The sequence below is a fragment of the Glycine max genome, chromosome 13, assembly GCF_000004515.6.
Source record: "Glycine max cultivar Williams 82 chromosome 13, Glycine_max_v4.0, whole genome shotgun sequence".
Taxonomy (NCBI): Eukaryota; Viridiplantae; Streptophyta; class Magnoliopsida; order Fabales; family Fabaceae; genus Glycine; species Glycine max.
Genome location: NC_038249.2, coordinates 9,985,550 through 9,999,389, shown reverse-complemented (window position 1 = coordinate 9,999,389; position 13,840 = coordinate 9,985,550). Strand labels below are relative to the sequence as shown.

The 13,840-nt window shown below is 27.3% G+C and overlaps 1 protein-coding gene across 1 annotated transcript; it reads right to left on the bottom strand.

Moving 5' to 3' along the window:
* Positions 1–1,880: 1,880 nt before the first annotated feature.
* On the bottom strand, positions 1,881–8,221 carry LOC100775490 (alcohol dehydrogenase 1-like). Its single transcript, NM_001255213.2, is given in 10 exon segments — positions 1,881–2,270; positions 2,813–2,974; positions 3,082–3,177; positions 3,353–3,414; positions 3,688–3,763; positions 3,851–3,933; positions 4,267–4,592; positions 5,890–5,936; positions 7,120–7,256; positions 8,123–8,221. Coding segments are annotated over 10 exon segments (1,140 nt in total). The 5' UTR covers positions 8,157–8,221; the 3' UTR covers positions 1,881–2,153.
* Positions 8,222–13,840: the final 5,619 nt, after the last annotated feature.

The window sequence follows — 13,840 nt, the reverse complement described above, 5'->3', positions numbered from 1 at the left end:
CCCAAAATTAGTTACTTCACTTTAGAATCCACCGTGAGTGTAGAAAGTGGGCTACCGTCTACCGTGGAACGTCCATAGATTTTCCATGTGGTGATTAAAAGATGAAACGTCCATAGATTTTCCATGTGGTGATTAAATGATGAAACGTCCAATGCACCGATTGAGATATAATTGGCTTATGTAATAATGCTTGTGGACCCCACATCACCTGAATAATTGTGTGCTTGAATTTGAACGCGGCCTCCCATTAACTAGCACTAGACTGTCTAGTACTGCATCAATCTGTCACCACACATAAATAAGGAACACATTAAACACATATTTCTTCGGTACCTAAGTATAATATTTTTTTTCAATTTTTTTATAAGATTGTTTTTAAGTTGTTTTTTAATTAATTACTACTTTTAAAGTAAGTGTTATATATTTAAAAGATAAATTTATTTTTTTCTTTTATAAGGATTGAATAAAAATATTGGTATACATTAATTAATTAGGTGTAAAAGTAATTAAGTAAAAAATTATAAGTCTCAATAAATTTAAGAATAATTTTAGTAAAATAATATAAATTATTAACAAATTTAATACTATTAATTATATTATCAATTTTCTTAAAGAATATAAATTATTTAAAAAGAGAAAGTTAAATATTACAAATGTTATACTTATATTACAAATCAACAAATTCTATAACAATAATAATAGCAAATGAAAAATGTTAATCAACATTCTTAATGCATTTGATGAATAATTTTTTTCTTTCTAATTCATTAATAATGTCCTAAGGAGACTAGTTAGTAAGACCATTAATAATTATCAAGTATCATTTCTTCAATAAAAAAACAAATATATCATTAAAATCAGAAACAAATTAAATAACTCACTTTAAAAATGAAAAAAACAATATACGTAAATCTAAAATAAAAAATTCTACCAAGAAATCAATGTTTACTATTTTATCTGTTCAGATTTCAGAGTCTATTACTCGATCTGTAACACATCTATATTTACAATTTAGGTTTGCTAGATACCTCTATCATCCAAATATAACGGTGTTTTCTATTTTTTAAGTTCAAATTTTTAAATGCTATGCGTTGAGTAATTCACACGAAAGAGAGATATCAAGACCCAATTAAAGTTTAAGTAATTCCTTAGTCTTATGTTTAGGACTTTATTTTTTAAGATCCCAATGATAATAGTAATATATTTCTATATTTAAAAATTAAAAATTACTTGTACTAAATTTGATTAAAAAATAAATTATTTTTCAAAAGTACAGATAATTTATAAATATTATTAAATAATATTTTTTAAATTTAAAATTAACAAAATCTTATTTATATTCTGTTGGAAATTGAAAAATTAAATTTTCCGCAACCATAAGTAAAGGCCCAATATGGCCCAAAAAAGAAGAATTAGCATGAACATGATACTTATCGGACACACTTTGTATCCCTCTCTTTGACATAATTCGAAGACCTTTTAAATATAACCCGGACACAAGTTAAGAAAGTGAGCCAATCTACACTTCGCTAAACACTTTTCAGACTTATTTTATAGAACTTAACTATTGATTTTAAGTTTTAAGAAGTATAAATCATCTTATTGGGATTTTTTTTTCTTTTGTAAAGAATGCATTGTGAAGTATTCTACTTGTGAAGGTCATTAATATATATGCAGTGTCTTGGTGTCTTATCTTTTGGATATTAATAGTTTTGATATTTGTGTTTGTATCGTATTCAGAGAACTGTTCATAGTATTAAAGTCAGTTCTTCATAGATCATACTTTTCTAAAGTAACAAATTATTAATTGCTTTCACCATAATTTTATCCTCAACTACTGTTAAACCAAACACACTACTAATCAAACTGTCAATACCATATAACATAGAAGGGTGAGAGATGCCACTCTATTTTTAAGATAGAAATTAAGATAGATATCATATATCATATATTGCTGAAAATACAACAAAGTTACAAGACAACATTTGCAATAGAAATCACAAAGCCACGACAATGACCAAGAAAGTCATCACCCCCATTACCTCTTTACACACTCATGTAGCATGAATCCAATAACCGAATTACATGCCAAATTTATTCAATTCTCTTTTCACATTACACGCAAACACTGTTCAGCAGAGAACATCATTGATTTACTCTTCCATGCAGATGAGGCACCTTATTCCCTCCCCTTTCAGCATAAGATCAAATGCAGTGTTGATCTCTGAGAATGGGACAGAGTGAGTGATAAATTTGTCCAGCTCCAGCTCCTGCATTATCAGTAACACAGTGTCACTTGATGTACCAAAAAATTAAGCAAGAAAATAGCACTTAAATACATTTAAGTTTTTAACCATAGGACAAAACTTACAGATTCTTAAGTGCAGTTTGTGCTGTTGTCCAATTAGAAATAAAGTTTTACTTCCGTTATTTGTGTAACCCTTTTATGCAAACTTTTAGCACACTAATTACCGAGCTAAAACTCTGATTTTAATTGGAAACCAATATGGTTTCTAAAGAACTGTATTTAAATTTTGTCATTAACGATATCAAAAAATGAAGCAAGAAATTAGCACTTAAACACATTTAACCATAAGGACAAAACTTACATATTCTTAAGTGCAGTGCAGTTTGTGCTGTTCTCCAATTAAAAATAAAGTTTTACTTAGAATATTTGTGTAATCCTTTAGAGCAAACTTTTATTACACACATTAAACTCTAATTCTAATTGAAAAAAAATATAGTTTCTAAAGAACTGTATTTAAGTTTTGTCCTTAAATGATATAAAGATAAAATCTAGCATTGTGATCACCTTGTTGAGGTACTTCTCCACAACACCAGGAATGTCAGTGCGGGGTCTATAGTGACCATAGAAGGTACCCTTAAGAGTTCTCCCTTCCATGAACTTCATAGGATGAGTTTTGAATTCTGCATCCTTCTTTGGCACACTAACAAGGACAGCAGTACCCCAACCCTGAGAAGAAAGCATTTGAAGTTCAAATTTAATAATAAGATTAATAATTGCATACTGATGTAGCCATTAACAAGAATAATAATAGCTCAGGGGTTATAGAAAAATACATCATGAGTGCATTCAAATGCCGAGATTGATGCTTGGATGCTTCCTGTGCATTCAATAGCACGATCTACTCCTCCATTAGTCATTTCAGCAATGACCTTAGTGCAAAATAAAGAATTATTAGTTCTCTTGGATTTAATTAAATTACTTTGTATTGAAAATAAAGAATATTTGAAAGCTGAATAGAAGTAATGAATATCATGAAACTGGAACTATTTGATGAATAGGGAAATTGAACTTAATTAGCTAAATTGTTGTATGATATGAACTAACCTCTTGAACTGGTTTGTTGTGATCTTTCGGGTTCACAAAATCAGTGACCCCAAATTGTTTGGCTGACCAAAAACAATGAAATGGAGATTTTCATGAGTAAGTGCATAGCAATGTAATTAACCATTTAATCTTTTAAAATATGCATAATAATTAAATGAACAAAACTCAGGTGTAATACCTTACGTGTTTTTGGTACTATTCTCTATTTAATTTTGGAGTTTTACCTCAATAATTCAACTTGCTAATTGTCAAGGTAAATCTCTAATATAGATAACAGAATAATATCACAAACACTTTGAGACATCACGTCTAAGTTATGTCCTAATTGAATCTACCTTGTTCAAATCGATTGGTAAGTAAATCAACCCCGATGATTCTAGATGCACCAGAAACCCTTGCCCCTTCACAGGCCTAAAATGCAAATTACAAGGTAAGAACTATGGCCATTATTATAGTCTCTTAATTTATTGAGGGAAAAAGACGAGAAGGATAACATACAGCAAGACCAACAGCTCCTAATCCAAATACAGCAACAGTATTATTAGGCTTTGGCTTTGCAACATTCACAGTAGCCCCAAAACCTGCATGCATGTGTACAAAATTAATATATACATTAGCAGAAGTGTTCAATTTATATGCACTCACATTATAAAGAGTTTTTTTTTTAATTGTAAACTAATAAAAAATCATTCTAAGTATTAACTTCTAAGTATTTTTTTGTTGTTGTAAAAAACAAAAAACTTACCATACATTATGTAAGTTTGCATGCAATGATGATACAAGTGATTTATGATTGGATGATAGTCTAAAAACTCTTTACACGATCATTGCATAATTATTTTCAATCAAAAGAGTAATCAAGATTGTTTGTAACATTTTGTAAAGACTAAGATTCTAAAGAGGATAAAGCAAACCTGTGCAGAATCCACAACTGACAACAGCAACTTTGTCAAGAGGGGCAGCAGGGTTGATCTTGGCGACACATCCTTCATGGAGAACAGTGTATTCACTGAAAGTGGAGGTTCCAACGAAGTGGTAAATAGGTTGTCCATTTTTGGAGAACCTTGTTTTGCCATCACTGAGCATCACTCCTCTGTCAGTGTTGATCCTGAGAAGCTCACACAGGTTGCTCTCTTCAGACTTGCAATAGGTGCATTCACCACACTCCCCAGTGAATATTGGGAGAGCATGGTCACCTGGTTTCAGATGTGTCACACCCTTGCCCACGCTCTCCACAATCCTATAGTTCATTCATTAACACATGACCACAAATTAATGGGTAAAGCATGCACTTTATGCTCATGTAAGCACAACCAAATAAATTACTTACAATATTTATAGAGTTTAATGATCATGCACCAATAATATAAAATAATTTTATATTATTATTCAATCTCAAATCATTATTAATATGACTTTTAAAGTAGAGAAAAAAGATTACATTAACAATATAAAATAATTTTACATTATTTTCCAATCACAAATTATCATTTATATGACTTTTAAAGTAATTATAATAAAAATCAATAATCTTACATACATGATAAATTGTAATTGGATGATGGTGTAAAACTATTTTAAACCATGAGTGCATAACTATTTTTCTGATATTTATACATTGATTGATGATGGTTTTTTCTTTACTTTTTTTTTAATCTAACTATATATTGATTTGGTTTGTTGGGTTTTAAACATTTTATATCAAGGGAATTTAACCCAAGAGAATCTGTCAAAAGCAAATGAAATTTGAGAAAGTAGAATGTATACTCAAGGTATCAAGCCCATAATTAATCTTGAAGGAAAAATGTTAAGAAATTTTTTATGTATCATATGAACACTTTTAGGAGTTTTTTTTTTTTGCGGGAGGGGGGGGGGGGGGGGGTGCAATTTCCCTATTCCGGAATCTTTTTACTGTTAATTTTAAGAAAAGGATGTCTAAATTTAAAGTTCAATTTTGATATATAATCATAGTAAAAAAATTACACAATTAATAAATTACGAATCATTTTAAATATGCTTTTAATATAAAATTCATTAATTTATGACCTGAACTTTAAATGTTCTAATTAAATTCCTAGATTTATTGGAACTTTGAATCGTACAGATATCTGGTGAATTTTTTATCATGGCCTGCACTATATTATAGTTGAAGTCGAATCACTTACTCCAGAACTCTTGATGAATTAGGTAAAAAGTATGAATTGAATTTGGTTTCCAGATTTATCATATGTTTTAAAAAAAAAATGTTGCAAAATCTATTTTAGCAGTTAGTTATGTGATGTGAAACCCTTTTGTACACATTTATCATCATGTGCTTTTCTATTTTTTATTTTTATATTATGTTGGACTCTTAATAGGCATCATAGATCGCCTTGCCAAGTGTCAATATTCTTTTATTAAATTTACTTAATAAGTTTTAAAGTGGAACTAGTTTGTACCCACATAAAATAGAGTTATTTAATCAATTATCAGTTGAAAATATTTTTTTTTCAAAAGTAACATACCCTAAGCTCCTTTCAAAAAGAAAAAAAACATACCCCGAAGCTTCGTGGCCTAAGATACGAGGAAACAGCGGAGTCTGGCCCTGTAAAGCAAAAACGACAAAGCATGAATGCTAGGCCTCAAGGAACATCGATAGTCGATTCATAACTCAAAGTATTTATGAAGTAAGATTTGGTGCATGAATAAATTTTATTTTATTTTAAAATTATTTTTTATGAAAATAAAGGAAAATATTTTTTTTTCAAAATTAAATTGATCGTAATATTCAATTTTATATTAAAATTAAGCATGATCAAGTTTTGAAAGAATGAATCCTAATACTCACATAGGAAGAATCTTCCCATTGATAAAGGTCAAAGATGTTTTGAAGGGTGTATCGTACAAATCAATACTAAATTTGCATGTGTCGATTTGCCGCGTTTTTAAATCACTCTGGCCATAAAAGATGGGTCCATGTATTAAAAGATTTCAGTTTTTTTATAACAAAAGTGAGATCAATTTTATTAATTGTCTCCTTTGATTTCGAGAAATTAATTTTGGGATCGATGTGCATAGAGGAAAATAAATAAATAAAGATAATAGGTTTAGATAATTTTTCAATCGCTGTAATATAGCTTGCTTTCCTTTTGGTTCTATTAAATTCGTTTGTTTTGTCTTTGTTATTAATTTTTTTTAAAATTTTAGTTTCTGGCTAATAAATGATGACATGATAAATAAAAATTGAAAAATGATGTTTAATAAATAAAAGGTATTAAAATGTATAAATATTTCAAGAGATTTCCCAAAACACTTGTCACTTTTCCTTTCCTTGTAAAGCAGGTAAAATACACAAATAGGACACATGTCTTATATTATTTTGGAAAGAGACTCGTTGAAATTGTACATGTAACATTTGTACGGCTTCCGTTTTGCTTAGATTGTTTTGCAGAAGAGATCAAGAGACTCATTGGAATATTCGAGTTAGGTCTTAAATCTTAATCATCTCATCATAGAGACTAAAACCAGAGTAATTAAATTAAAAAAAGATAAAATAATTAAAATTTATGTTTTAGATTTATCAATAAAAAATATTTATTGTTGGTTTTTATAAAGTAAAAAATCACACATATATTGATAAAAATATAATATATGTTGACGTAAAAGTTTAACATATAACTTTTTTTTAAATAAAAAAATTCTTTTTAAGTTTACCTCCCTCTCACTATTGCATTGCCTCGATAGTCCTGAGTAAAAATGTTAATTATTAGTATATATATACTATATACCTTAGCATCCCACCAGTAAACATCTGTACGGCAAAGGGAGTTGAAGAGGATCTTCAAACGCACTTCACCTTTCTGGGGTGGTGCCACTTCTATGGTTTCTATCGATAGTGGCTTCCCTGCTTCCCATGCCACCGCAGCTGCATGCATTTTCACACAAAACAAACAAGGCACAACCAATATACCATAAGAAATATAAAATAAATAAACTGGAAACTTTTCAAAAATGAACTCCAAATCAGAGAAAGAGTAAACTCTTACTTTACTTCTTAATTTCAAATTATAGCTATCATTTTGCCTTATTTATAACTTGAAAGACAATTTTCAATGATGGTTGAAATGGTTTTTCAATAAAGTTGATTGATCATAATATAAATGATGCTTAGAAATATCAGGAACAAAGAGTCCTTTTCAGTATAATTATAGCTAGGTAGGATTAGTTTTGTTTTTATTTGATCCTGTAAAAGTTTCTGTTTAATATTAACATTTTTTCTCTTTTTTTATCAGTTCAAAATTATAGTACATTCTCCAACAGATAACTTTTTGTCAATTATGAGAATTTTTTTTACTAATATTAAAACTATTATACATAATTTAATTGTAATACATTATCAGTGTAGTTTTTTATATTAATTATTTAATCATACGTTGCTACAAAATTAAAAAATATTGGAATTTTATAATAATTATTTAAAAAAAATCATATATAAAATAATTTTTAATTAGTTGATAATATAAATTTCTTATATGTAATAATATCTCAAATTAACCTCAAACTATTAGCTCAACAATAAAGACTAGGTATAAAAAAATAAAAAATATAAAAGACCAAAATAAAACAAAAAGTTAGAGCATTAGAGTGAAATAAAAAAGAATGAACAATAAAGTAATAAATTTGCCATTATGATATGCCGTACAAGAAAAAATGACAATGCAAACTATGGCAACTGAAGCACATTCAACATTCAAGAAATTAAGCAGAGATGGAGAATGATGCATGTCTCACCTCTGCACTTGATGACCTGACCAGCTGTAGACATGGCTTCAACAAGATTCCACGAGGAATTTAATTAATTATTTGATAATAACTTGATGAGAATGAGATGATTCGGACTTTAGAGATTATGCCATTATTTATAGTGGGGAAAAAATTTTGAGTTTTGTGTACGGAAAATCACTATATATTGAAAGGGATGCGCGTTATGCGAGCGACAATTGTTGGTCCATCAAGCCATGAAAATGGATAAGTATTGTGAAGGACGATTTAAATTTAAGTAAAGTTTCAATAGATAAGATAGAATGTATTTTAGCATATTTAAAGTTATAAAAAAAATTATGCAAATTAAATTCATTCAGTGTATATATACTATCAATGTGAAGATTCAAAATCAGCATTACATTGTTTTGAGTAAAACTGAGAGCGTATCTTTTAAGAAAAAACAAAATAGTTCAGAGGATATATAGATCTCACCAAAGATTATCCATTAAAAAAATTAACTATTATGACTCTGATATCATGTTACTAATCCATGGATCAAAGAGATAAAAATCAAAATGCACAGTAAAGAAGTGAGAAAAAGTTAAAAACTGAAAAAATGAATTTACTCAAATGAGAGAATATTAGTTATCATAGTAAAGTCTTTAGCATATATATATATATATATATATATATATATATATATATATATATATATATATATATATTAATAAATTTATTATACATAATCATAAAATTCTTTATTTTGTCAATGTATTCTAATAAATTCTAAAAAATATAAATTGGAGGAAAAATATATAAGATCGTAAATAATAATAATAATAATAATAATAATAATAATAATAATAATAATAATAATAATAATAATAACAATAATAATAAAACATGTATTATTTTACCGGGAAGCAAATATTAAGAAATCAAATTTGCTCTAAACAAAGTGTGTTTTAATTTACTCTTATATTATAAATATGAATCTTCATCCTTGAACGATAGTAGTCTCAAGAGTTATTACTGAGTGAAAACATTTAGGTTGTATTTGTTACCTGCGATAGAAGACAGGTTTTGGTAAATGATGATCAATGGAGAAATAAAAATGAGTGAGGTGGTCCCATTCTGCAACATGCAGTCATCTTTGCAGTTTCAAAAAAATATTAATGGGATAAAAAGTCTGTTCTATCCTCTTAAATCTCTACTTTCATGTGAGACCAACTTTGGTATTTTTGTTATTTCATAATATAAAACAATTTTACAATATTATTTTCTTAAACCAAACAAATCAACGTTCAATTTTATTTCTACTCTAATACTCTCTTTTTCAAATTATTTCTCCTCAATTATATTTTATACTTGATTTTCTTATTCATTTATAATTTCTATCTATCATTTTCATCCTTATTTTCTAAATTTAATTTCAATAATTTTAAAATTAATTTATTAATAATTAAAAATAATATTATATCACAATATAAATTATTTATCATAAATTTAAAATATAATTTATATTTTAAAAATAATTGTTTATTATAAACTTTAATGTATAAAAATAAACATTTATTATGTTCATTAGACTAAAATACTAGTTTAATATAAGTCCAAATATGGTTTTAATACTTATTAAATACCACAAATCTTCTGTTTGATAATACCTTGATTTTCTCATTTTTAAAAATATAATTTAGTTTTTATGATTTTTTTTCCTATATAATTTTTCTGTTAAGTTTTTGTTTATTTTGTCTCTTAAGTGTTTTTGTGATTTCACAAAAATTTAGAAGGAGAGTATGTTTAAAGAGAGTAAATAAAAATAGTGTAATATTTATGCATTGATGGTTTAAATAGTTTTGTATTTACATTTAATCACAAATCATTATTTGAATTACTTTAACATGATTATGTTAAAAGTTAACAAACTTATCCTACATAATATATTGTGATTAGATAATTGTATAATTTTTTGGTAAAATTGTATTTTTGGTCCCCCAGTTTATCTTTAGCTTCGGATTTGGTCCCTCAATAATTTAATTCACAAATTTGGTCCCCTATTTTGTAAAATCGTGTAATGTTGGTCCCCAGGCCACAATTGGACGTTGACCGTTAACAAGTGATGTTAACGGTCACGTGTCACGTTCTTATTAAATGATGACTGACACGTGTCATGTTATGATTGATCAATGAAAACAACAATTCATTTCATATTTCATAAAGTTGACATCCAATCAGAACATGACACGTGTCAGTCATCATCCAATAAAAATGTGACACGAGATCGTTAACATCACTTGTTAACGGTCAACGTCCATTGTGGCCTAGGGACCAACATTGCACGATTTTACAAAATAAGAGACCAAATTTGAGAATGAAATTACTGAGGGACCAAATTCGAAACTAAAGATAAATTGAGGGACCAAATTTATAATTTTGCCTAATTTTTTTTATACTGTCAACATATAACTTTTTTTCAAATAAAAATTTGTAGCTTTTAAATTGATTGAATGGGTTAGCAAAAAATAGCATTCAAGAATTTCATTACAACATTTTAAAAATAAGAGTTTAAGTAACTGAAAAGCAAAAAGTAACATATTTCTTTCTTTTTTTTCATTCTGCAAAAAAAATATTTTTTTATAAATAATAATAACATATTTCGACGTTTAATACATAGAAATTATCAATTAATCCTATAAAAACCTACAAAGAATTTTAAGCACGGGGCGACAAGGGAAGGTGAAAGATACAAATCATATCGATGGCTGTCTTAAAAGTCTCTAGGCTATTCCATCATGGAGTTGGCAAACAAAATAAAAGCTAAAATCATTACTAACTAAATATCACTGTCCAATTTTGGTCTATGATCATTGTAAATTGAATGTATTGTCATTTACTTTCATTTAAATTATATCCATTTGTTTATTTTAATTCATTTAATAAACTAAAAATAACAATTAATACATCGTTAAATGAAAGAAAGAATATTTATTATTCATGATAGGAAAATGTTTATTAACTATTTATCAAACTCAAATCCCTCTTATCAAACATTAAGCACTTTTTTTATTTATAAGATATAAATTTAAAATTTTTTTTATAAGATAATTTATAATGTTTCTTATATTAATTATTTTTAAGTCAAGATATCTCTAATTAAATGGGAAAGAAAAATTGTACTAGTAAACAATTATAAGAGAGGGTATCAATGCCAAGAATGGCCTTTGGAAAAGTTATAAATTTAATGTTGTTATTTAAATTAATCAATTTTTTAATTGTGATGAATTAGATAATTTTATTTTATAAAAAAATAAAAACGAAAGAAGTAATAAAATAAGATAATTATTGTACGCCTGAATGCAAAATTATATACAAAGACGTCCTCCGAGGTTAGTGACGATTATGCTTAAATCTACTTAATTTAGAAATTACGTACATCTATTTTTATTTCTTTATTTTATTTGTTTTTATTATTGCACATTGACGCCTCAAATACGTACCTTCCGTGCCTACAATTATATCTCTTTTCGTTCTTAGCTTCTATAATAGTTCTATTAAATATTTATACGTAGTAATGTCGTGTTGCAGAAATACTAGAGTAACAATATCAATTGACATATTTTAAAAAAAAAAATCAATTAAGATAGTATAATAATTTCTACAACATTTTTTTTATTTATCTATGATCTCTCTCGATTATATTTTTTTTATTATATCTCAAAATTCTTTCTTTCTCTCTTTTAATTGTACAAATATTGTGCATTTCGTTTTACAAGTGACTTCTCCTATATCAAATTTTTATAACGAAATTTTACCGGAAAAATAGACAGTAGAATATTTGAATATCATATGATCGATAATAAAACAAGCTCAAGTGATTCACCAAAGCGACGAGACCATGAAAGTTGCTTAAAATACTACACAATTTTAGTACTAATCTCACTGGTTTTAAAAATAATAAGTGTAATTATTCATATCACCAAAAGAATAAAAAAAAAAAAATCCATATTGTCATATATATCTAAGAAGCGTATATATATCATCGCACAGTTTCTGGTTGTTGCATGCATGACTAGTTTTAGCTAAGAGTAGTGCAGTCAAGTTTTTGTTTGATTCCATTTTGTATGTCAAGTTCCTTAAATTGTAAGGTTCTTAATTTCCAGCTGTGCTTTCGGACTCATGCATGCTTTAATTTTTGACGTATTGCACCGTTTCAAATTAAGTGTAGTTTAACTTGTTTTAGTCAAGAGGATAATTAAGTGATGTGTTCAGTAGAACTTAATTTCTAGTGTAATATATATATACGTACGTGGCGGTGTATGGCTTTTTCTAGCTATTGAATTTCACGACGCGCGTTTTAATCTTGCATTGCATGATATCCAAGTGTTGCTAATTTACAGATTTTAGCAAAAAGGATATATTATAGATTAGTCTTCAAATGGGGTGTTGTTTTTTTAAGATTCAAATTTTCTAATTTCAAGTGTCTATATATACATTTGTCTTCTTTTACCAAAGCTTCTGATTAGATTACCTTTTTGTATCCATGGACGGATTTAGGGAGGCAAACAGGGATCTGATCATCCCCTCTCTCAAGATTCTTTATATATGTATGAGAAAAAAAATCGAAACAAATATTTATAAAGACAAATGATAAGAAAAATAGGATATTGAATTAATAAATTTGCTTAATTTTTTTAGTAGTGAATCTTGCTTTTAGTTTTTCACATAAAATTAATAACAAATATTTTCATAAATTTACTTTTTATTAAATAATTATTTATTAAAAATTAGATATTTAAATTATTATAAAAAATTTGCCCCATTGATATATTTCTGGATACATTCCCGTTGGTACCGTACCCTTATATTTCATGGTTTAAGGTTTAATTAATTTGTAGGTGTAGCTTAAAACTGGTTTTGGCAAAGAGCTTGATCTTCAAGAGATTTCTTTGATTCTCCTTTCTAGTGTAAAGTCATGTCTAATTAGCTATGTCTAAAATGATGAAAAGAATGAGACACCAACGATGACAAATTAAGTTGCGAAGGTGAATTTGTACGTGAAGCTTCTTTACGTACATTCACCTTTTCTAATTGTGATTTGGGCATCAATAACATGAAGGGTTGGTTAGTTCTAAAATAGCCAATTAATGACCGTCCGAATTCTCCACTAGAGATGTCTAAAAAATTATCTTGCGCAAGATATTTGTACAAAAAATAAAATTACTCCCTCAGTTTACTTTATAATTCTCATCTTAATTATTTTATGTGAATAATGTAGGTTTTGATGATGCTAAAAAAAAATCACTTGATCATGATTGTCATCATCAAAAAGAGAAAAAATGTGAATGTATGAATACATGATTTTGATGATGTCAAAAAATAATCAAACAAGGTTGTTTTCAAGATTACTTCAACAAACATTCAAAGATTAAACTCTCTGATTAACTTTGTGGGATTAGAATGTGTTTGTTTCAAGGATGAATTTTTGTATGCTTTCTCAAGTTGTTTGTTTCATTCAAGGGTGTGAATTGTGCTTTGCTTTGAATGGTTGAATCTTTTGTTTTTTGTTTTTACTTTTGTGATGGAAAAATTTTGCTTTTGAATGTTTCTTGAATGGATTAGGGCTTATTAGTTCTTTTTTTAAAATCCAAATCAGTTATTAGAAGATGCAATTCAATATCTTAAATTATTCATTTTCGAGGTCTTGATTTTATCAAATAGAAATAATTTGTAAATAAATTTTCA